General features: G+C 34.1%; 2 protein-coding genes across 2 annotated transcripts in view; both read left to right on the top strand.

The window, feature by feature from the left end:
- LOC130894196 (contactin-5) overlaps positions 1 to 26,411 on the top strand; it is a 247,580-nt gene that overhangs the window by 90,734 nt on the left and 130,435 nt on the right. The window lies entirely within an intron of this gene.
- On the top strand, positions 19,374 to 20,617 carry LOC130894199 (fructose-bisphosphate aldolase-like). Its single transcript, XM_057800837.1, has one exon. It carries the CDS (start codon positions 19,465 to 19,467, stop codon positions 20,557 to 20,559), a length of 1,095 nt encoding a protein of 364 aa, XP_057656820.1. The 5' UTR covers positions 19,374 to 19,464; the 3' UTR covers positions 20,560 to 20,617.

The following is a 26,411-nucleotide window of genomic DNA, read 5'->3' as shown; positions in this document are numbered from 1 at the left end:
AATGCGACCTTTTTTGCCTCTAAAATATTAGCCTGAGCCGAATGCAACCTTTTTGCTCGATTTTTTAGATGAAACGTTGCAATAAATTTGCATAATACTCGCCATTGATAGTTTTTTTCTTTTTCAATGTAGTAAATGAAAATAATCTCACACATATTTCAAAAAAACGACGCCATGACCTTGCCTGCGAATGGAACGGTCTTTATTTTCTTTAAAACGGGTTCTTCCTTTCCAATCCATTGTTTTGATTGTTTGTTTGATCCATGGTGATTAAAAGACAAAAAATTAGGCTCCAGATCTGTCAAATAATCGATGGAAACAGTCGACGATCATCCAGTGGATTACTTTCAGCATTTTTGGAATCGTCACCTCGTTTGGTCAACCACAGCGATGCTGGTCCTTGCAGGTCGTACTGCCTCGTTTAAACTCTGCTACCCAATATTTTACTGTTAATAACGAAGAAACAGTTTAGCCCAGTATAGAATCTAGTTGAGTTTTCAAATAAAAGTATTTATACTTTATACTTTTTAATACAGTGGTATTTTACAAGCAACTACAGCCATCTCTAGGTCAAGCCATGTACTTCTTGGACCATCCTCGTAGATAAACACCCTACAAACTTTCCAAATTCAAGAAATGAATCATTTGATTTTGTTTGAGCCAGTGTATGTAGTAATTTATTGAGTAATTGAAAAATAAAACTTTTTTTACCTACTCGAGTAATCGTTTTAAATCATTTTTCTTAAATTATACGGTTGACTCCTTCAACGGGAAAATAGTAATCATTTTATGTCCTTTTAATGGATTTCTTTGTTGGAGGAAGTTAATACGATATTAGGGTAATAATTTAAATTTAAACATTTCGAATAATTTGCTTGCCTATAGACGAGAAGCTTAATTTTCAAACATTAAATATTACTTAGTCGAAAATTCGTGATACAACGTTAATATCATGATAAAAATGTCATTAAATTATTTTATATTGTATATTTCATCAGTATAAAAAATTGATAAAATTTAGACCTGAAGAACAGAAAAAATGTTACGCCAACTTCAGTTTTGTTCCCTTATTGTTTTTTTTTTATAAATATTCCTCTCTTGCAATTCTAATCCGTCTTTGTTAAGAAGCCTTCACAAATTTTCTTCAAAAAAGTGTATTTTCCACAATAAAATGCTCATTTCTAAACGAAGTCTCTTCATACTGTTAATATTTCATATCGTTACTAGTCGTAAATCCAGATGAACTATTTACCATAAAAAAACGTTAAATATTGTTTCTTTCTTTTTTAGAGCATGTGTTTATTTCAATTAATTCGAAAATCATCTTATAAAACGACATTTAATGATTATTTCTTCAATTCTTCCTTAAATAAACAATATTTATTGACATCTATTATCTTATTCTAATCAATCAAAATTGACATTTCTGACAGTGACATTTGTGACATCAATGACAGATCTATCATAGACATCACAACCCACAGATAAATAAAATAAATCATATTAAAACTAAAGAAATACCTTTTCTTTACATAAATCAAAAAAATAATGCTTCAAAAGACAATATTAAAATGAATATTTAGTAGAAATACTTAATTTTCGTAAACTAACTGAGAAGTCACTTGCTCTGTAGAGTCAGGGGTTTGAAAATGTACATCCCGTGGATTATAAAAACAAATTTTATCATTATTCTGTCAAAAACATAAGAAATCGACATTATTTTTCGATTCCTTTTCGTACAAATCGAATTAACGAAATGAGATGCGTTCGTTAATATAATTTTAAGGTCAGCTGGTATCACGACCCGTCACCTGTCATATGCCCTCGCCGTCGAACTAGTTATTCAACTGTCTTTAGGGAAATTACATTAGTTTCCAGTTTCCAGTCTAGTTAGACGGATTTCGGAATTACGTAGTGGTCATTTTTAATTTATATCGACGCAGAACAAAAATTCTTTTGTTGAAAAAAAAACCGTGTGGATTCGCTTCGTTCTTTTATGTAAAATAATCCATTTCGACACGTTTCAATGTTCAATGAAAACCATAGACAAACACAAATTTCGTAATGAGTATTGAAGAAATCTTCTTCTTTTTTCTTATCAAGACAAAGGTTATTGTCTTTAATCGCTAGTCATACCTCAACAAATAAATGAACAATTTCAAACATCTAGGATGGTACATCACCAACAACTGGACCAGAATAAGGAAATTTAATGCACGTTTGATCTCTGTTTTGTAATCTATAGTCTGAACTTAAAATTGAGACAAAAATTTTATATTTGGTCTGTACGAAGACGAAGTCTGGACACTGAAGACCGTCACTTGGCAAGTGATTGTGCATTTTTTCCATTGTAAAATATTGAGCCCTTAACTAATTCAACGTGGCGTTGAAGGTGAAGGTCCGTGTTCCTAACTGCAACGATTTTTCTGAAATTGGAGAACCATGCTCACGAATTAGGCAAACGGATTCAAATTAAAAAGAGTTTTTAATCTTTCAAAGAAATCCTTGTAGCCTTAAAAATTTTACAGGTGCAACTACGTCAATGCGTGATTTCAACTGCTTCTTCAGGTGTAAAAAACTTTGACCAAGCAATTTAATTTTGATCTGAAGAAATCATTGGTTGTCAAACAAGTACTGTACGTCGGATGAACCATCAATTCGATGTTTTGACTGTTCAAAAACGTTTTTGTTCGAACTGATGTATGAGAGCTTGTAATGTCATTGTCAAATTCATTCAAACGTCAAACTTTATGACGGCAATGTCATATTTGACATATGTCATGTTCAAATCAGTGTTACCACATCTCGAAACTTGTAGGGCTTGGGTTGAGATATTTTTTGAATTAAAAACGAGTTACAGGGAATCCGTAGAAAGTTTGTAACACCGACGAGTAAAAGGATGGGATTTAGACCAAAAGATGGCGTTCTTAAGATAGATATTTCATAAATTCAAACGTTTTTTTAATGATTGAGAATGTGAAAGTGAGTGAATGAATCTCTACATGTTATTAAGATAAATTCGTACAGTTTGGATAAAGAATATTAGTGACTATCACCAACAACGGCTGCAATAGAAAAGTTTTCAAATATTCAAAAGCATATTTATGATGTTTGCATTTCATATTCAACTGGTGTATTGTAAAAATAAGGCGATCCAGTTACGGTTTGATATTTGAAGCGAATATAATGCTATTATTCTCCTTATTCTTTCCAAATGGAATTCTGAATAGTTTTGTGATATCGAGAAAGTTCTTTCTGCATATTTTGAACACTTTATTTGGTCCGTATCTATCTGGAAGCTCGACAGGTTCGACATTTGAAGCTGTAATCGTTGATTGAAAGATATAATCCACGTTACTTCAATTCACTGATTTCCTGGTGAAAATTTATCAGCAGAAATCATCAAAAACCCAATAAAAATAGTGATTTTCAGCTCATAACTTCGTAGATTTAATTTGAAAAAGGTTTTTCTATCTATCTATTCAGTTGTACAAGCCCTTTTTGGTATTTTCTTCAGGTTAGACTGAATCAAATGCAAAAAACTTGTCAACATATTGAATGGACAGCAATATAAACAACTAAATAGTGAGTTTCATCCACAATTTCTTCCATAGACATATTATTACACGGTTGAGGTACATACTGGAATAGTTAAAACCAATTTTTCCATATCCACAGTTGGTCTGACAAGTTTTTATGCATTTGCAAGGTATTAGTTTCAATACTGCGTCTGGTACTGGTGGCTGTAGCTGCAGACCTCCTTTGGTTTACTTCCAGCATCATTGTTGAGGATCTTTTACGTTTCTGAGCCCTTGGAAGGAAGACTCTATGTTTGTTTTGAAGACTGATCATGTTCTGTGTTAGCATTGGGTTTTTTCAACAAATATACTTGTTTTTCCATCATTTTTCTATAATTTTTCAGGACCGATCAAAGTCTCCCTACCAGGCGGGAGAGTTTAGCCAAAAATCGGTCTTATTTTTCGATAGTTTATCAGGTGGAAAAGATGTCACTTGGAGGGGGTTTTCATGACCCATAATTGAAAATTTGGTTAATGAAAAAGTAACGGAAGCTAGGGGTCATTAAGTAAAAAGTGGCCACTAAATTTTCTCTTCATTATTTTACTGGTTAAACATGTTTTGCTTTGCAACCGTCGCAGATGGTTTCTTTGGAGCCGATTCTAGCTTTGATTGTTGTTTTGGTCTACGTTTCATCCATCCATCTATCCATTACGGCTTTATTTCTGTTAAACACTCGATGGAAACGTCTACTATGTCCGCCAGCTCGCAAACTTTCACCCGACGATCATCCAGTGGATTTCCTTCAACATTTTTGGAATCGTCACGTCGTTTGGTCAACCACTGCGATGCTGGTCCTTGCAGGTCGTACTCTGCTACCAAATATTTAAAAAGACATAACGATAGCCCAATTTTTTGATAAAGAAAATTAACTATAGTCTCATTTTCCTCATATTCAGAACTTGAGGTGTTTACGAAGGAAAACGGAAACGCGTTTTAATTTGATGTAAATTGACTTTCATAGGAATCCAAATCGGAATAAATGAAATCGCGTCCTCTCAATTTTCGTCATACCCCGCAAATAAAACCATAAACTGAAAATCCATCCGGTTATCCATGAAAAATGTATAAAATCAAGTACGGAAATTCGTCCGTCTCATTTGAACCCTTGCAATTCCTATGTCGGAATTTATTAAAAATTCCTGATGGGGCTGTAACTCGTTTTTTCTTGTTTGTTTGTTTTTTTTTTAAATTTCGTGCTATTTCCGAACGTTGTTTTTGACCGAAAATGGAAATTTAATTTTCCGAACGACTTTCTCTTGTGACGTGTAACAAATCATCGTGTAATTGGAAAAAGAATGACAACTGGCGATGAATTTTTCGTCCTTGGGCGTACTACTCTAGATTTTCCATAAAATTTTTATCTGTGAGCTCAGGTTTTACTTTCATGTTTATAATTACAGAATTATTGTACAATCAACTATTAGATAAGCTACTTGCAGACCTAAACTTTCCAATTCTCCAAATACTCTTTACGCATCTTCGCGGAACGATTGGTATCGTTTAAAAATGAATTTTCTGATGTTCAAACCTAACCTAACCTAACCTAACCTAACCTAACCTAACCTAACCAAATCTCCAGTCGCCCCTCATCCAAAACCTTACCTATTTTAAAACTTGCAAGTCTGAATTTGCGAGAACGAAAACAATTCGTTTAAAAGCTTCACAAAAAGATGTCTTGGTTAACTGGGACTAAACTACAATCATAAACACAGAAGAAATAAGTCGCTTGACAATACGAAGTTCCCAATTAAACTAAAGAAGATTTTTCTTCGGTTTCTCTTAGAGAGATTACTTAGGATATATTTGATATTAAAGATTTTGTGGACGAACTTCATCGTTCGTCTAGGCCGGAATAAAAATTCGTGTTAAAAACAATTAACCGACCTTTTTTCAATTCGATTCAGTCGACTAACAAAACTATTAATCAAACCGCTGTACGTACTGTTACAGTCCAACAAATCCCAAATGTCTGATTCACCAGAACTTTCCCAGAAGCCCAACTTCATTATGAAATAACTTCCATTTAGAAACTTTAAACTCCTTGATTTACACCCCTGGAAATAAAATGTGTAAAGTTGATCTCATGAAAATGTTTTTTCTTTTTTTAAACAGATGGGGATTCCACGTAAAGTGGAAAATTATATCATGAGAGACTGGGTGCCGAATCGTCGCTATCATCGTCATAATTTCGAAAATTATTCCACGTACGAACACAAATTTTTGGAAAAAATATATTTATTTACCTCTTCAATGTCGGAAAATCCTTGACCGCCGTCTTGGAATAGAAAATAATCCGAGGGGACCAAATCTGACCGATAGGATGCATGAGGTTTTGCGTTTTTTGCTTGATTTCTTCGCTCAAACGTTGCAATAATACCCGACACTGATACTTTTTCCTTTTAAAAGATAATCAACGGAAATTATCCCACGCCCATTCTGAAAAAACCGACGCCATGACCTTATCTGCAATTGGGAAGGTCTTAGCCTTCTTTGGGTGTGAAGTGTCGGATCCACGTTTCGTCCATGGTTAAGAAACATTGCCAAAAACTCTATAGAAACATATTCACGACTCTGTTTTCGTTCCATTCCATCGTCAGCTCATTTGATCGACAACTGCTGGTCTACGCAAATCGGACGGTCTCGTCTAAACTGTGCTACTCAATATTTCACCGTTCATAACGAAGGGTATTTTACCACATAACGATTTCCAATTCATTACAAAACGTTTACTATTGATGGCTGTCAAATAAATACTAAACAACGTGGCGTCTTCAAGCTTGGAACGGAAATGATAATTTTATTACCAAAATAATGTATTACGGTTCTGTTCGCGGTTGTAGATTGTTGTTAAAACTGCTAGCAACTCGCCATTTGGTTCGAGTAAATTATATATAAACTTTCTCAACAACTTCGAGACGCTGACACCCCTTGTTGTGAAAAACTGGAAAAGTTTCTCCAGATCTACCAGATCAATCAAGTTAAAATGATTATTATTTTTCTAAATTATTCGGAACGGCGCTGACGACGCCCCAACTGATAAAGAAGTTCAAACACAGCCATTGAGTTGATTCAATCATTCAATCAAGTGTTTATGGTGTAAATTTGAGGTTACAACGGAAGCGGTGGAAAAGCAACTTGGACATCGACATCTAAATAATTAAGCAAAAAGATTGTGGAAATGAAACGTCGAAAGATTGACAACAATAATTTTATTTAGTCGCAGTAAAATTCTGTGGCTTATATATAATAATATATAAACCGAACGAAAGATTTCCCTTGTATTCTAATTTTATTGCCTCTTTCGTGAAATATTTCACGAAAATTCCCCGCTCAATTTTCTTTTGAAATACCGTATCAAACTAGATCTGAATATTGATGATCTAAATAATATTTTATTACTCTCATGAATCATTTCTATGTTATAGTCTATAGTGAATTCATAAAAACTTTAAATTCGAAGGTTCTGTTCATTATTAAGTAGCTAAGCTCCGCTAAACAAACTCGTTTATATACCCAAAACGAATTTTTCAAAAATTCTCGAAAATTCTAGAAATTAGTTTAGACAAACGGGGAACTCGCAAAATTTTAGGGTTCCATTATCACCGGACAGGATCTACTTCGCACTCTGTGTCGTGGACGAGTTCGTAACAATATTTAGACTCAATGTGTGAATGAATTTAATAAGAAAAAATGTTTGTTGTAGAGCTTTCATTAAAAGTGACACTTAGCTAACAGTGTTGAAAGTGATTATTAACGTGTTAAAAATATTTATCCACGACTGCTTTCATGACCTTAATAATACTTCTTCTTCTAAATATTTTTAATTTAGTTTCGTACACATAAAAAAGATCAAAACAGGGATTTTAGTAAACCAGATTCGAACCTTGGACCTGCAGTTTGATTGTACCTAGCATTAGCACCGAAATATCAACGAATTATATATTATATCGATAATCCAACTAAATATAGATACTTAAGAGCCCCATCCCTTATCTAAAAGTGTCGAGACATACCTAAAGATGTTTTCTTGTAGTTTATCGATTATAAAAAGACCTTCAACATAGTACAACACGAAAAGCTTACAAATATATTGAGAAAAACTGACATTTATCTATGTAAAATCGAAAATTTGTATTAGAGTCAAAAAGACATCTTTATATAAAACAAAATTCGTTGTAACTACTTGGTTGGCGTCAATAACGAAGTAAACTGATAATTTTTATATAAAATACGGAATTAAGTTGTATGAAATTACATAACGATTACTAGTTATGTTAGTTTGAATAGATTAATAGTTTTTAGGGAAAAATTCATCCGAAATATAAAAAAATTCAACGACACAACATTCACCATCATTCTTAGAACGAATCATACTCAGAACCACTGCTGGCTGATACTCTGTTTATTCAATTATATTGTTTTTCTAAAAATAATCAGTTTTTTACAATTTTATCATGTAAAACCTTGCTAAGTATTTTCAATTTTGTTTCGTACACATAAAAAAGATCAAAAAAGGGATTTTCGTAAACCAGATTCGAACCTGGGACCTGCAGTTTGAATGTACCTAACATTAACACTGAAATATCAACGACTTTTATATTATATCAATAATCCAACTAAATATAGATACTTAAGAGTCCCATCCCTTATCTAAAAGTGTCGAGACATACCTAAAGATGTTTTCCTGTAGTTTATCGATTATGAAAAGACATTCAACATAGTACAACACAAAAAGCTTACAAATATATTGAGAAAAACTGACATTTATCTATGTAAAATCGAAAATTTGTATTAGAGTCAAAAAGACATCTTTATATAAAACAAAATTCGTTGTAACTACTTGGTTGGCGTCAATAACGAAGTAAACTGATAATTTTTATATAAAATACGGAATTGTGTTGTATGTAATTACATAATGATTACTAGTTATTTTAGTTTGAATAGATTAATAGTTTTTAGGGAAAAATTCATCCGAAATATAAAAAAATTCAACGACACAACATTCACCATCATTCTTAGAACGAATCATACTCAGAACCACTGCTGGCTGATACTCTGTTTATTCAATTATATTGTTTTTCTAAAAATAATCAGTTTTTTACAATTTTATCATGTAAAACCTTGCTAAGTATTTTCAATTTTGTTTCGTACACATAAAAAAGATCAAAAAAGGGATTTTCGTAAACCAGATTCGAACCTGGGACCTGCAGTTTGAATGTACCTAACATTAACACCGAAATATCAACGAAGTATATATTATATCGATAATCCAACTAAATATAGATACTTAAGAGTCCCATCCCTTATCTAAAAGTGTCGAGACATACCTAAAGATGTTTTCCTGTAGTTTATTGATTATAAAAAGACCTTCAACATAGTACAACACGAAAAGCTTACAAATATATTGAGAAAAACTGACATTTATCTATGTAAAATCGAAAATTTGTATTAGAGTCAAAAAGACATCTTTATATAAAACAAAATTCGTTGTAACTACTTGGTTGGCGTCAATAACGAAGTAAACTGATAATTTTTATATAAAATACGGAATTAAGTTGTATGAAATTACATAACGATTACTAGTTATGTTAGTTTGAATAGATTAATAGTTTTTAGGGAAAAATTTATCCGAAATATAAAAAATTCAACGACACAACATTCACCATCATTCTTAGAACGATTCATACTCAGAACCACTGCTGGCTGATACTCTGTTTATTCAATTATATTGTTTTTCTAAAAATAATCAGTTTTTTTTAATTTTATCATGTAAAACACTGATAAGTATTTTCAATTTAGTAAACCGAATTCGAACCTTGGACCTACAGTTTGAATGTACCTAGCATTAACACCGAAATATCAACGAATTATATATTATATCAATAATCCAACTAAATATAGATACTTAAGAGCCCCATCCCTTATCTAAAAGTGTCGAGACATACCTAAAGATGTTTTCCTGTAGTTTATTGATTATAAAAAGACCTTCAACATAGTACAACACGAAAAGCTTACAAATATATTGAGAAAAACTGACATTTATCTATGTAAAATCGAAAATTTGTATTGGAGTCAAAAAGGCATCTTTATATGAAACAAAATTCGTTGTAACTACTTGGTTGGCATCAATAACGAAGTAAACTGATAATTTTTATATAAAATACGGAATTAAGTTGTATGAAATTACATAACGATTACTAGTTATGTTAGTTTGAATAGATTAATAGTTTTTAGGGAAAAATTTATCCGAAATATAAAAAAATTCAACGACACAACATTCACAATCGTTCTTAGAACGAATCATACTCTGGATTCGCAGATAACTGGAGGAAAATAAAGTTAGACAGTATGCGGGGAACAATGCTTTGTCGCGTCATCTTCCATGAATAGATCTTTTGTTGGAATGTACTATCGTCTCCACCATTAAGTACACCATGCACCATTACCTGATATTCTAACGTAACTGGCTCAAATTCAATTGTTTCGTATATATATGGAAAAGTGCGGGAATTTCCACAAATGTTTCTATACGGCGTACATATTGAGAAAACTTACATAAAGGAAAATGATATTCTTCTTTAAGGAAAAACCCATTCTACGGATGTAATACGAATAAATATTTGTTGTTGTTGCAAATTTTATTTACACTAATAAAATGTTCGTGAATATACGGGGCGTTTCGAGACTTAACGCAAAAAATTCGGGAGCCGGTCGATGACGAAAAATTTCGTACGAAGAAGCGTTTAAAATTCACGAAATCAAAAATTATATTTAAGCACATTTTCTAAATTATAAATTCGAATAAATAATTCAAAATTACCATCCGAAAGGCAGGGGCGGCTCGTACCCAACGGTTACCAATTCGTAACTTTTACATGGACAGTTTATTTTTCAATCGACTTCTTAACAAAAATATTCTTAGCTCAATTCGGTAAAATACTAACAATGTTGTTAGTTCAACAGTCAGTTTCTTGTTTTCCATGTTTGTAAGATAATATTGGACAACGCCACGACACTGTTCAACTCCTGGTGAGAAAAACGTTACGAATACCACTTCGATTGCGCCAAAAAAGGCATATTCATATCGAATTGGGGCTGATCGAACAATTTGTAAAATAATTACAGAAAGATGGGGATCGCTTTAGGTATATACGAGGGGGTACCCAAAAATAACCGACCGATGGCCGCAAGTTCCTGTCTCGTTCTTTTCTTGATGTCTTTTTCATGCGTGGAAACAAGAAAAAGTCGCACGGAGCCAGGTCAGGCGATTAAGGTGCGTGGGGCGGTTATTTTTAACCAAAAATTGGCTAAAAGTGATGGCTGAGTGTGCAGGTGCGTTGTCTTGAAGGAAAAACCAGTCACCTGATTGTTGAACCGAGCTCCAAGATATTCCATTGATTTCAGACAGTTGATCGATTGTTTGTCGACGATCTATGGGCACAAGCTCTCGAATTCTTTCAAAATTTTCATCGATTCGGGCAGTTAATCGATATTTAGCCATTTTTAAATCGAGAAAATCACTCATACACTTGAGTTTTCCCCATAAAATCATCTTTGTAAGAAGTTTTTAATATTAAAACAGTTTCAGCGGCGTTTTCACCGAGTAGAAAACAAAATTTCACAAACTAAGTAGCAGAGAAACAACAAAAACGGTCACTAGTAACGAACAGAACGTGCGACACTGAACTGGCGACAGAAATCTGTACTACGAAAGCTCCACTCATGGTAATGCTATTCCGGTTACTTTTGAGTACCCCCTCGTATGTTCCAAGTTGCCAAAATTGTCTGAAGCAATGTTAAAATAAGGGAGTTTTCACCACTTTTTGAATCAATGGGAGAAATCGACCAAAAAACAGGAGATTTTTTCGAAAATGTAATGCGGTTGTTTTGAGGGGGCAATACCAAAGATTCCGAATATAAAACTATTGTATAATCGAACAATGACAACGTATGAAGCTCAAAAAGGCTCAAAATTTCACTTCTTCTTTCAAGTTATGCAAGATATTTTTGAAAAAAACGTGCCTTAAAACACACATTGTCTTTCAGCTGTATAAGAAGTTGAAGATGTAGACGAAAGCACCAAAACTGAAAAAAAAATTGCTTTTACCATAAGTAATACGTTAAAGAGTTTGTGGAAATGTTTGGCAGTGACAAAAATCATTAAATCGTCTATTAAAAGCATCGTTTTCAATCAGAAATTTTGCAAGACAAAGTCTGAAGAGTATCCCCCAAAGATAACGACTAGTCGTCCTTAATTCCTTTTCGAATAACCTCGATGGGTCGTAATGGATTCTCCAACAATATAATTCACATATTTAAGTGTCATTAATGGAAACATCAAAAATTGTAGTAGTAAAACAGGATTCCTTGTAGACTTTATGAATAGTGATTGTTTTTTGATGTTGTTCTTTCAAAAAAAAGCATAAAACTTTGGGCAACCGAATTCAAATCTAGCGACGATGTATCCATTCGAATAAATAAAGTTTTATTTCAAAATATAACACCTAGCGTACGATAAATCTGTTAAAAGTTTCGTGATACGTAGTAATCTTTGTTAAGATGTGTTGAAAGTTGTTGAGACTTCACGTTCCATCTATGTAGTCAACGAAACTTGTATAAACACATCTTTATTTACACACTACTGTTTTGTAAGTCCTGGATATAATGAGAGGTTGCATCTTATTTACCTGTATTAACCTAGGTAGGTAATTTAAATTCTAAGAACATCTGTTTCGTATTAGGCGACTCCTGGTTTACTGTATAATATTCTTTGAAATTGATATGGACGAAAAAACGATGAAAAAACATCGAAAATTAAAGAGGAAAACTATGAAGTAACTGACAGATTCGAAATCTATACTTATATAAACCGAATAGACTTTTCCATGGTCTTTTGGAAATACTAGGAGAACTGTTAGATTTAGAAACTCTTGCCTTGGTGAAGGGACTACTCGATAACTATTTTTTGACTGATAGATCGAAAAAATAATATCGGAGTTTGTCTTGCAACTTATCGCTACTAGGTACCAAGATAAGAGATACTAGCTTTTACCTGCTTTTACTCCACATTGAATGTTCGCGCCTAGCTCCTCTCCAACTCGACCGATTTAAATGAACAAAAGCTCAAAAGAAAGAGGATGTTTTAGCGAGTGTTCTTGAATCAAAACGAACTCTGTAGCTATATTAGAACCTGAGATATAGATCTTTGAATTTAGACAAATTGCCAAAAACCTACAAAAATTCATAACTCCACATTGAATGTCCGCGCCTAGCTCCTCTCCAACTCAACCGATTTAAATGGTCAAAAACTCAAAAGAAAGAGGATATTTCAGCGAGTGTTCTTAAATCAAAACGAACTCTGTAGCTATATTAGAACCTGAGATATAGATCTTTGAATTTAGACAAATTGCCAAAAACCTACAAAAATCCATAACTCCACATTGAATGTCCGCGCCTAGCTCCTCTCCAACTCAACCGATTTAAATGGTCAAAAACTCAAAAGAAAGAGGATATTTCAGCGAGTGTTCTTAAATCAAAACGAACTCTGTAGCTATATTAGAACCTGAGATATAGATCTTTGAATTTAGACAAATTGCCAAAAACCTACAAAAATTCATAACTCCACATTGAATGTCCGCGCCTAGCTCCTCTCCAACTCAACCGATTTAAATGGTCAAAAACTCAAAAGAAAGAAGGTGTTTCAGCGAGTGTTCTTAAACCGAAACGAACTCTGTAGCTATATTAGAACCTGAGATATAGATCTTTAAATGTAGAAATTATTGCCAGAAACCTACAAAAATCCATAACTCCACATTGAATGTCCGCTCCTAGCTCCTCTCCAACTCGACCGATTTAAATGGTCAAAAACTCAAAAGAAAGAAGGTGTTTCAGCGAGTGTTCTTAAACCGAAACGAACTCTGTAGCTATATTAGAACCTGAGATATAGATCTTTGAATTTAGACAAATTGCCAAAAACCTACAAAAATCCATAACTCCACATTGAATGTCCGCTCCTAGCTCCTCTCCAACTCAACCGATTTAAATGGTCAAAAACTCAAAGGAAAGAGGATGTTTCAGCGAGTGTTCTTAAATCAAAACGAACTCTGTAGCTATATTAGAACCTGAGATATAGATCTTTGAATTTAGACAAATTGCCAAAAACCTACAAAAATCCATAACTCCACATTGAATGTCCGCGCCTAGCTCCTCTCCAACTCAACCGATTTAAATGGTCAAAAACTCAAAAGAAAGAGGATATTTCAGCGAGTGTTCTTAAATCAAAACGAACTCTGTAGCTATATTAGAACCTGAGATATAGATCTTTGAATTTAGACAAATTGCCAAAAACCTACAAAAATCCATAACTCCACATTGAATGTCCGCTCCTAGCTCCTCTCCAACTCAACCGATTTAAATGGTCAAAAACTCAAAAGAAAGAGAATATTTCAACGAGTGTTCTTCAACCAAAACGAAGTCTCTATCTTGAATAGAACCTGAGATATTGAGGATAGAACGTGTGTGTGTGAAAAACTCCCATAAGTAATGAACAGGGGGAAATCGTATTTGAGTATAACTTGAGAATAGTGAAAATTAGATGAAATCCGATGGTTGATGGCTGATCTGTGCATCAATACCTTTCATTGAAAAAAAAAATTAAGCAAATCGGTTGGGTAGAACGCCTGAACGGTCTCGGAATGGAAATCATCAATTTTTTCTAATATATAAGATATACAAAAATAATATAATTGTGTAAAGATGTCGAGCAGTGTATTTTAACGATTTGAATGAATATCTGCGTCTAAAATACAAATTTATTGTTTTAAAAAAAATAACCACCCCAACGCGACTAAAAATTTATCGCATTTGTCATTTGTTTCTGTTTGTCAACCCTCAAAAAATACAAAAATACAAATAATGTATATATATATATATATATATATATATATATATATATATATATATATTGTTTTTCCGCTGGCCTGATTTTCACCCCAGTTCGAACATCAGCAAGACAGACACTTCCCGTAGGTTCAATTCGGCAGTTTTATTCAACTCAGTAAAACGTATAAATCCATCCACATATTAAACACACATAAATCCTCATGTGTTTATTGGAGTGAAAACTAGTAGAAAAAGTCGCGATTTCTTTTTGATTTTTATCATCCTGTCGAACTTGATGGGATTTGAGGTTAGATAAACATATTCCTACACATATAAATAATTTTTTAGACGACGCCATCCAAAAGTAGTTCGTTCTGTATTCATTTACATACTGAAAGTTGCGTTTTGACTGTTCTATGTAATAAAAGTGACAGTTGACAGTTACGTACTGCAAAACACTTTCAGTACGCTCCGAAATGACTCTGGAGTGATTCTAGTCACTTCAATGTTGACAGTTGACAGTTACGTACTGCAAAACACTTTCAGTACGCTCCGGAATGACTCTGGAGTGATTCGAATCACTTCAATGTTGACAGTTGACAGTTTTATTTCGATGATTTTGCATAACCGTAAATTTTTAATTTTCTGAAATCTTGAACGGCTAACTTCCAATCCATTTTCGGTCTTTGTTATTTCCATTCCTAAAAATGATGTCACTTGCATCTTGCACTTGATGTATACATCTTCATTGACATATAAACAATAGTCATATTCAGACCTCCTGAATTTTAATTCTCTTTGCACAACTTCGAGGAATACTTGGTATCGTTGTCACGCAGGACAATGAGTTTTCTGACGTTCAAACGCTGACCAGAGCGTTACTACATTTTCCTTTAATATTTTTTCTTCAAAATCAAGTGGCTCTTCCTCCAAAACATCCCCAAACCATCACCAATGTTTCAAACTATGCGTTCTTCCTTTGAGTTTCTTATTTTTGATTCAAAATTCATATTTTACAATAATTGGTCGTAATAAATAACAAATTACAATTCCAAATGAATATTTCGTCAAGTTTTAAATTTATTTGGTGACTGTTTTGGAAATAACGCTCACAGTAAACGATAAACTATATTCTTTATAGCAGAGACATGCCATTAAAACAGATAAAACCAAAACTATTGGTACAATAAATTTTCTATTTGTGCTCTTCAGGTGTTCCTAACATCTAAACGTTGTGCAGAGACAAGATACGATCTTGTAAAGGATCGGAATAGATGAAAAACATAAAAAAACGTCAAACGCCAAAAATTCTATCAACGTTTCAACGTATGGTTGCGAGTATTGACAAATGACAGATTGACATATGACATATGAGACAAAAGAAAACAATAGAGGTTATTCTAATGCGGATATGTGATGAAGGACACTTGACCGAAGAAAGTATTGATGTATCAACCGCAGCAAGACCCTCAAGCACCTGAAAGGAAAGGATTTAACACGCTATGAATGTCAGAGCTATCCAGGAAAACGAGCGGATAGATGTATGATACAATATTAAAATACACAACGATGTATAAATATATAAAAGCGATTTCGTAGTGGGATTGTGGCAAAATTAATACGAATACTCATATATTCGTCGTCCGACAAAGATTTACGAGTTACTAGTTACGAGGTTATTTAGAATATAGTCGATACCAGATGAGGATTTATTTTTGATGTCGTTCCGACCCTGTCTACAATTTACCAAATCCGAAAACGAATTTTCAAGTTAATTGATTCTCTTTGTCTACCTGTAGAGAGATATATATATATATATATATATATATATATATATATACATATATAATACCACCGGTTTTCTTTTTTTTACCCACAACTAGTTTCAAACCGTCAACGAAACAAAATTGAATGGAAACTATAAAAATTAATTGATATTATCGCTTCTTTACTTTAGATTCTTTGGAAAATAACAAACAATTTAGATAGACAAATAAAAAGTTTGTTATTCATTAATTTCGTGATAAAAAATTCTATATTACACACTTTCTTTGCAGTAAAACCTAAGTGTCTGAAGAAATATTATTAATTCGATAATTCCCCGAAACAATTTGCTAAAAAATCTGCATTACGAAGAACTGATCTTGCGGCAGATTTAAAAATTTGAATATTCGACTTCTTCCTTTGTTAGAATAACCTTCAGTCTTCGTTTTATAATAATACCAATCATCAAAATGGTTGATAAGTTCTAGCCATACTATTTGAATTTCGAAAAGCAAACCTCTTCCCTTTGATCCACCTCCTGCAGCTGATACCCGCCACAGAAGGGCTCCACTGTTTGCCTTGACCTCTTGACCAGAAATTTGGACAGCTTTGTACCGATACTACCACGGCAAATGCTCTTCGGAGCTGTCTAACACCTGCAGACGCCCAGAAGCTAAAGATTAATATCCACATCACCAAAATACGTGAAAAAAGCTTTTTCAACAATGTCAGATTGCAGTTGTAGCTCGTAGGAATCAAAATTATTGATTTTTGCGCAATCAAATTTAATATCAAATATTCCCGCCTTTTTTCTGGAGACTTTTATTTTTTACTAAACATTTTGTAATGTCAGATTTCGATACGAAATGGTGGACAATTACTAATACTCGGAACGACATTCTAAACGTTTTTATTTCGAATTTCGTTCAATTTTTAGTGCGTGTCGTTGTCTTTTATCTCGATTGTACGGCGTGTGTTGAAGAAGTTGAATAAAATGAAAGGTCATCGTTGAAATGCCATCGAAATAGAAAGTAAATGTAAAATCATATCGATACTGATAATTGGATCGGAACAGTTGCCTACCGGGGAAACTAAAGGTTTCGCGTTTAAAAGAATATAAAGAAAAATTATCCAACTATATCGTTACGTATGTCAGTAACCTTTGATAAATGTCATTCTGTTTTTATATTCATGTATTTATGAATGAATGAATATAAAACCCCCAGTACATTAGAGTATATGTATATAAAGATGTTATTTACGGTTCTATTGAGTTTTTCCAAATAATAATATGAAGAACAAACCAATCAACTTAATTTAATTAAAATGGCAACACTGCCCCTGTCAATAAGCATACGTCAATTGACATCTGTCAGAATTTGAACTAGCTACGTCATTTATTTCGTATTTGGCAGTCATTATTAGCGGATTATGTCGTAATTTGAAATTAAAAAGAAAAAAGTCATGTTTCTATTGATATATCCTCGTATATTCACACATCTATGTTTTACATTCATGATATTCGGTATAATAATGAAATAAATAGACAAATCAACTTCTTTTGCCTCTTAAAGTATCAAAATAATAACAATAAGTCGTTTTATATTAAAATTTTTAGATTTCCTACTTCTTAATCAAAATGGCAACGCTGCTGCTGTCAATAAGCATACGTCAATTGACATCTGTCAGAATTTTAACAAGCTACGTCATTTATTTTGTTTTTGGCAGTCATTATTAGCGGATTATGTCGTAATTTGAAATTAAAAAGAAAAAAGTCATGTTTCTATTGATATATCCTCGTATATTCACACATCTATGTTTTACATTCATGATATTCGGTATAATAATGAAATAAATAGACAAATCAACTTCTTTTGCCTCTTAAAGTATCAAAATAATAACAATAAGTCGTTTTATATTAAAATTTTTAGATTTCCTACTTCTTAATCAAAATGGCAACGCTGCTGCTGTCAATAAGCATACGTCAATTGACATCTGTCAGAATTTGAACTAACTACGTCATTTATTTCGTATTTGGCAGTCATTATTAGCGGATTATGTCGTAATTTGAAATTAAAAAGAAAAAATGTCTGTTTTTATTGATATTTCCTCGTATATTGACACATCTATGCTCTACGTCCATGATATTGACACATTTATATTCTACATCCATGATATTCGATATAATAATGAAATAAATAGACAAATCAACTTCATTTATCTCTTACAGTATCAAAATAATAACAATATGTCATTTTATATCAAAATAGTTGGATTTCCCACTTATTATTCGAAATGGCAACACTGCTCCTGTCAACAAGTATACGTCAATTAACATCTGTCAGAATTTGAACAAGCTACGTCATTTATTTCGTATTTTACAGGCATTTATAGCAGACTATGTCGTAATTTGAAAATAAAAAGGAAAAAATGATGTTTCTATTGATATATCCTCGTATATTAACACATCTATGTTTTACATTCATTATATTCGATATAATAATGAAATAAATAAACAAATCAACTTCATTTATCTCTTAAAGTATCTTAATAATAACAATATGTCATTTTATATCAAAATTTTTAAATTTCCTACTTCTTAATCAAAATGGCAACACTGCTGCTGTCAACAAGCGTATGTCCATTGACATCTGGCAGAATTTGAACAAGCTAAATCATATGACAGTCATTTATTGCTGACGTTATGTCTAAATTTAAGAATAAAAAGGAAAAATTTATATTTATTACTAAATTCCTTTCGATATACCCTCGTATAATGACGTATAATGAATAATAAATAAACGGATTAACTTCTTCAATCTTTGCATATAACATAATAACAAATTTTCACATTAAAACTTTTAAATTACCCGCTTTTTTACTTAAATGTCAATATCGGTGCTGTCAAAGAACATATGTCATTTACTGTCAAAATTTGAACAAACTACGGAACTGAATTTGTATTTAATAGCCATTAATAGCAAATGGTATCGTGTTTTAAGAAAAAATGTGTGAAATCTGGAGTCATATTGATTCAGACTCGCATAATGGTCGCTCATTCATACCCCACATCTTTCAAATTCGATATCCAATGAAAACCTCGCAGATTTCTAGTAAAGCTCCGCTTACTCTTTTAATCGGCAGCGACTCCAAGCAATCAAACGTCAAATTATAAATCTTTCACATTTTTTTTTTGTCAAACGTATCATTTTAATAAAAATTCAAACATAAACCAATAATATGACTACTTCTTGGAATTACCCCGATCCTGCGTTACAAGATGAACTGAAAAAAATCGCCGAAGCAATCGTAGCTCCCGGTAAAGGTATTTTGGCAGCCGACGAATCCGTTTCCACCATGGGTAAGCGCTTACAAGACATCGGACTAGAAAATACTGATGATAACAGAAGGAAATATAGACAATTGCTTTTTACCACGTGCCCTATTATTGGAGATTACATATCCGGCGTAATTTTGTTCAACGAAACGGTTTATCAAAAAACCGACGACGGTACGCCGTTTATAGAGTGTTTAAAGAAACGAGGCATCATCCCCGGCATCAAGGTGGACACTGGCGTCGTACCTCTGTTTGGAAGCAACGACGAATGCACCACCCAAGGCTTGGACGATATGGCGAAACGTTGCGCCCAATATAAAAAAGACGGATGTCATTTCGCTAAATGGCGTTGTGTCTTAAAAATCAAATCCAACACGCCCTCTATCCAAGCGTTGATAGAAAACGCCAACGTCTTGGCCCGATACGCCTCGATATGCCAAGCTGCTAGAATAGTACCGATAGTAGAACCGGAAATCCTACCAGACGGTGACCACGATTTACAAGTTTGTCAAAAAACCACAGAAACCGTACTAGCCTACGTATATAAAGCCCTCTATGACCACAACATATATCTAGAAGGTACTCTATTGAAACCCAACATGGTAACAGCCGGTCAAGGCTGTCCCAACAAAGCTACGCCCGAACAAGTCGCGGCCGCCACCGTAACAGCTTTCCAACGAAGAGTACCGGTAGCAGTACCTGGCGTTACCTTCTTATCCGGTGGTCAATCCGAAGAAGAAGCTACCGTTAATCTCAACGCTATGAATCAGTACCCTGGAAAGAGACCTTGGACTTTAACCTTCAGTTATGGACGAGCTTTGCAAGCTTCTGTACTTCGTGCTTGGGCGGGAAAAGATGAAAACGTCAAAGCTGGACAAGATGAACTGTTGAAACGTGCTAAAGCAAACAGCGACGCCGCTCTTGGGAAATATGTACCCGGTAGTATTGAAAGTAAGGCCGGAGACACTGGACTGTTCGTCAAGAATCACGCTTATTAAAACAATTGTGAATATATATATCTCGTAAATTTGCAGTGAAAATTAAATATCTACCAAATTTCGTGATTATTATTTATTCCAAAACTTTTTATTCCTTCTATTCAATTGTTATTACCAACTATCCGACAGATGCTGTCAAATTCTTTCCAGTTTTTTATCAATTCAAAGGTTTAACTCGAAAAAATTATGTTTGGACGTTGTACAAAGTCGTATTTGTAATCATCAGCCGGTTCCTGGGGGTCTAAATCACTTCCTGCATCTCTCACACCATTACGCTGTCGATTTTACGACTGGTCATTCGAAGAACCTTCGACGCCCAGTCACCACACGCTAGAATTCATGCTACAACTTGTTTTTATCCAGTAGAACAATCATTTTTTTCCAAGGATGGATCTTCATTATGGACACCTTCTTTTTCAGATCCCTAAACTCCTTCGCTGTAACCAGAAGAACTTGGAATCCATCTTCTTCAACAATTTCGTCAATTCGAGTTTGCAGGAAAAGTTTACGTACACTGAAACATACTTTTCTATCCTGCATTCACTCCTGGACATATATAGGTCTTTCCCAGCGTTTCTGAGGTCTACTTTTCTTCTGGTATCACCTGGTCGCCATTTTGTAATCTTTCTTAGTCTTGTCGTCTTCCAACATAACCTAATCACTGTCATTTTAACTTAGTTATACGTTTTATGACGTATGTCACACCTGTATGTCTTCTGCATCTTATTTCTGAGCAAGATTCCTAATATGGCTGCTATTTCTGATACTCTGATGTTGTCTTCCATGTTATCCATTACAGAAATTGACAAAGTTAATGACAATTGAGCAGTAAATTATGGTGTCGAAGGGGTTGCACAACATACACAAAATTTAACTTAGTGACGCGTGTTTGATCTCTAGAAGCAGCGTAGCTCCGCTAGAGATGAAGCTGTTCCGATGAAGAGGATGTTTATCATTTCGATCCGAAACATTTTGTGTAACTAAGGAGTCGTGAAACCGTGTGGAAGGTAAAGGGATGTAGGTATGCTGGTTTTACCTGAAGGTATATCGGAGAGGATGTTCTGTTAGGACACTAAGAAGGTTTTGAAAGAAGGGCGAGTTGGATTACCCAAAATAATTGAATTTGGCGTCAGGTATCGGTCAATTAGGGGTCGAAACATTATTATCGAGAAGATTGTTGGTGAATTGAACTGTATTATGTATTTTTGAATGAAATATCGTAGAAGGATTTCGCTACGAGTCACCGCTGGTTATTTGTAAGAAATTCGGTAACTTTATCTGTAGTAAACGTTGAGGTGTACCTCTGAAAAGCAGCTGAAAACAAGAAACTTAAGATTTTATTTTTATATCGTATCAATTCGCAAAGATCAATAAGCGATACGTTCGCTATCGGGTTACTATTTTCTTTACTTACTACAAAAGTAAACATTTCTTTCAACTTTGAACTATACCGATTTATTTACTTTGCTTAGTTTCACTTTCTTACTAAAACATCTAATAAACTGATGACATTTATTTTCGAAATTTCTAGTAGACATACAACAATATTTATATAATAATATAAAGAGATTGAGACTCGGAGATGTAGAGACATTAACGCTGACGTATTCGCATTCTTTATTGATTATAAAAAAGCTTTTGACTGTGATCAACATCCTAAAATCTACGCACAAGATCTCAAGATCATAACCGGACTTTACTACAACCAAACAGCAACAGTAAAATCGAAGGGTCTACAATGTATTGTCGCCCCTACTGTTTAACCTCAACTCGGAGGCAGTAATCTACAACTGCAGGCATAAAGATCAATGGAAACATCATAAGCAATCTTCGTTACGCAGATGACAATGTCGTAGTGGCCAATAGCCCAACAGAACCTCAATCTATTGTAGAATATAGCGAGCAACCCCACCCCAAGACTCCATGGAGAGATCATTGAACAAGTTGCGTCTCCAAGATACCTCGTCAACCAGCGATGCGATCCAAAACTCGAAATCGGGTCAAGAAAGGGCGGGAAACTCTGAACAACAAGAGGACACTTCTGGCAAACCGCAACCTCAGCCTGGAGGAAGGTTGGACCATGAATGCGGCCACAGAGAAGAAAATTGCTTACAAAATCACCGTTAGTGTGTTTTAAACTACTAGAACTAATAATTAAACGTCGAATTTTTGAATAATCTACTACTCGTCTTTCTAAACTTTGATATTTCTTCAAAAACATATTTTTTAGGTTATCAACTATCTTTCTAGACCTTTCCTCGTTGCTCTAATTGAAAGGAAGAAAAAACCGGCGACCATTTGCTTCGTACGTCCGCCATTAAAAATGTCAAGATGACAATGTCAGATTTGACATATTCACATCCGGTTGCCAAATGTCAAAAGTCAAATAGCAGCGCTCATATAGTAATGAAAACTATCTCTGTCTTTCGGAAATGATTGAGCCTAAATGGCAGCCAATAAAATTAAATTTATTATGACGGATCTAACGATGTTTTCACTAGCACCTTTCAAAACTGCTCGTGAAGGACAGCGCGTTGCAACAAATCGAATGTATTCAATTTATCCCATTTACTGTATACTGTCACCATAAAAAATATCAAACTTTATTATGATAATGTCGGATTTTTTCGTACCAATTCCATTCCTGTGTGATACGATTTCTATTGAAGCCTAGTCTAGAGATAATTATACGGTTAGAAAAGAAAGTAGTTTTGAGTGATAACCTTGAAGGAATCGACGTATCTGTACTAAAATTATTTTCTCTTCTACCGGTTTCTTGGGTGTGGTACCGCATAGAATGTTAATAACTTACTGATTGGCAGCGGTTACTTAGAAACGAAACTATTTTCACCATTCTAAACTATAATAAATAACATCAACTTATAGTTGAGAGTTGTTTAGAATGGATGTCATTTTTAAATGTATTCGCACTCTCTTTAATTTTTTCCACTAGATCTACGATGGCGATAAGAAATTGTTGATGTTCGATTTGTGCATCGGTGCAGGAAAATTCATCCATTCATTCATCATTTGTCTTTAGCTTCAAAATAGGCTTCAGTTTCGATAATTGCTCCTTCATTTAAACTGAATTTCTTACCGGCGAACATTTTTTTTTTGAATAATCGTATAGCCAATAATCACTATTGACTACATCTGGACTATACGGTGGATGATGAAGTAATTCGTTCGATTCAACCAACTTTGTCATCGACTTGGGAATCGGTGCTTTGTCTTGGTGAAACTGTGGTATTTTCTGCGACAAATAAGATCGTTTTTCCAGTTATTGATTGTCTCTTCCTTTTGGAGACAGTCGATTACTAATATTCCAAAATATTGAAACCACAACCTTCCCAGCTGTCTATTCTGCCTTTGGACGCTTCGGACGTGGTTCCCCGGTTGAAGTCCACTCAGACGATGATTTGATTGATTCCGAATCGAAGTGATGGATCCATTTGTCACGTATCGACGCAAAAAATCTGTTTTATTACGTGTAAACACGGCCAAACACTGCTCTGAATCATCGAAACGTTGTTGTTTTTTATCGACTGTGAGTAAACGCGGTACCCACTTTGAAAAAGACCTTCCCATGGTAATTTCAATTTACGATTATATGTAACAATTTTTTTTTAATGTTTTCTGAAGTAACCACCTCAAAACCAAAAACAAACGGTTCTTTTCGATGGAACAAAGTCTAGATATAGTTTTTCGAAAGTTGGTACTTCGTAAACGTCATACGGATTTGACAATGGCAGCGCCATCTGTGTGTCAGTCAGTGACGTTTATGTCATATTTTGATAAAGATCGAAGTAATACGAAACTTCGATTTTTCATAGAAAATAGTAGTTAAAAAAGTGTCTGATAAGTAAAAAGTTTTATCTATTACTTATTTACCTAAAACAAACTATAATTGATAGTAATTTGAACTAAGACCGGCTCTGAACGAACACCACTGATCGTGAGTCTCTAGTAGTTGAAAAAGTTTCTCTCTTTGTTGATGCTGGAAACCGGGTCGGTGAAACAATTAAAGAGACATTAAGAAATGATGGAATGAGTTGTTCATTAAGATTATTATCTCTTTCTAATATACTTACATCGGAGAATTTTCTATGGAAATACAATAATTACTTACGAGACGTAAATACGAGGTATATACACAATGTAAATTTCTTTTCTACTTGTATAAGTAATTGCAATTCCGAACATGCGCGGCGGTTACTCTGACTCAAGAAAAAAGAGATGTACTCCATTTTATAGATCGCTACTGCCCATATAGGATGTTACCAAGGGCCAAATATAGGCCCAGACTTGGGTCTAGTATGTACAACTCTGACCCTAGCTCGTAAACCATTATTGGGATGATGACATCGCTTGGTTTGCAAGCCTGGATCAGACCTGGTTGCCAAGACTGATCTGCATCTCTAGGCCAGCCTAAAAATTGCTTTTTGATTATATTGTCAATAAAATTATAGTTTTACGACAAATTTCCATTAATGCACTTTACTAATTAATGTATTAATATTAGTTAGATAATTAAACATATAAATAAATGATACTTTTTTTCATTCTATTGTTTATTGTCTTTTATGTATAGAAGATTTTATTCATAAAAAATCAAGATATTAGAACAAAACTTTAGGATAGCTGAAGTTACCCAAAGCTCAGCCCGACTTAGGTGACTATAGGATAGCTTAAGTCGAGTTATTCAATGTTCAGACCGACTTGAGTGACTATAGGATAGCTTAAGTCGAGTTATTTGAAGTTCAGCCCGACTTGAGTGACTAGAGGATAGCTTAAGTCGAGTTATTTGAAGTTCAGCCCGACTTGAGTGACTAGAGGATAGCTTAAGTCGAGTTATTTGAAGTTCAGCCCGACTTGAGTGACTAGAGGATAGCTTAAGTCGAGTTATTCAAAGTTTAGTCCAACTTGAGTGATTATAGGATAGCTTAAGTCGACTTATTCAATGTTCAGACCGACTTGAGTGACTATAGGATAGCTTAAGTCGAGTTATTCAATGTTCAGCCCGACTTGGGTGACTATAGGATAGCTTAAGTCGAGTTATTCAAAGTTCAGCCCAACTTGAGTGACTATAGGATAGCTTAAGTCGAGTTATTCAAAGTTCAGCCCAACTTGAGTGACTATAGGATAGCTTAAGTCGAGTTATTCAAAGTTCAGCCCAACTTGAGTGACTATAGGATAGCTTAAGTCGAGTTATTCAAAGTTCAGCCCGACTTAAGTGACTATAGGATAGCTTAAGTCGAGTTATTCAAAGTTCAGCCCGACTTAAGTGACTATAGGATAGCTTAAGTCGAGTTATTCAATGTTCAGACCGACTTGAGTGACTATAGGATAGCTTAAGTCGAGTTATTCAATGTTCAGACCGACTTGAGTGACTATAGGATAGCTTAAGTCGAGTTATTCAATGTTCAGACCGACTTGAGTGACTATAGGATAGCTTAAGTCGAGTTATTCAATGTTCAGACCGACTTGAGTGACTATAGGATAGCTTAAGTCGAGTTATTCAATGTTCAGCCCGACTTGGGTGACTATAGGATAGCTTAAGTCGAGTTATTCAATGTTCAGCCCGACTTGGGTGACTATAGGATAGCTTAAGTCGAGTTATTCAAAGTTCAGCCCAACTTGAGTGACTATAGGATAGCTTAAGTCGAGTTATTCAAAGTTCAGCCCGACTTAAGTGACTATAGGATAGCTTAAGTCGAGTTATTCAATGTTCAGACCGACTTGAGTGACTATAGGATAGCTTAAGTCGAGTTATTCAATGTTCAGACCGACTTGAGTGACTATAGGATAGCTTAAGTCGAGTTATTCAATGTTCAGACCGACTTGAGTGACTA

The sequence above is a fragment of the Diorhabda carinulata genome, chromosome 5 (assembly GCF_026250575.1).
Source record: "Diorhabda carinulata isolate Delta chromosome 5, icDioCari1.1, whole genome shotgun sequence".
Classification (NCBI taxonomy): Eukaryota; Metazoa; Arthropoda; class Insecta; order Coleoptera; family Chrysomelidae; genus Diorhabda; species Diorhabda carinulata.
This window is presented reverse-complemented; position numbering and strand designations above follow the sequence as displayed.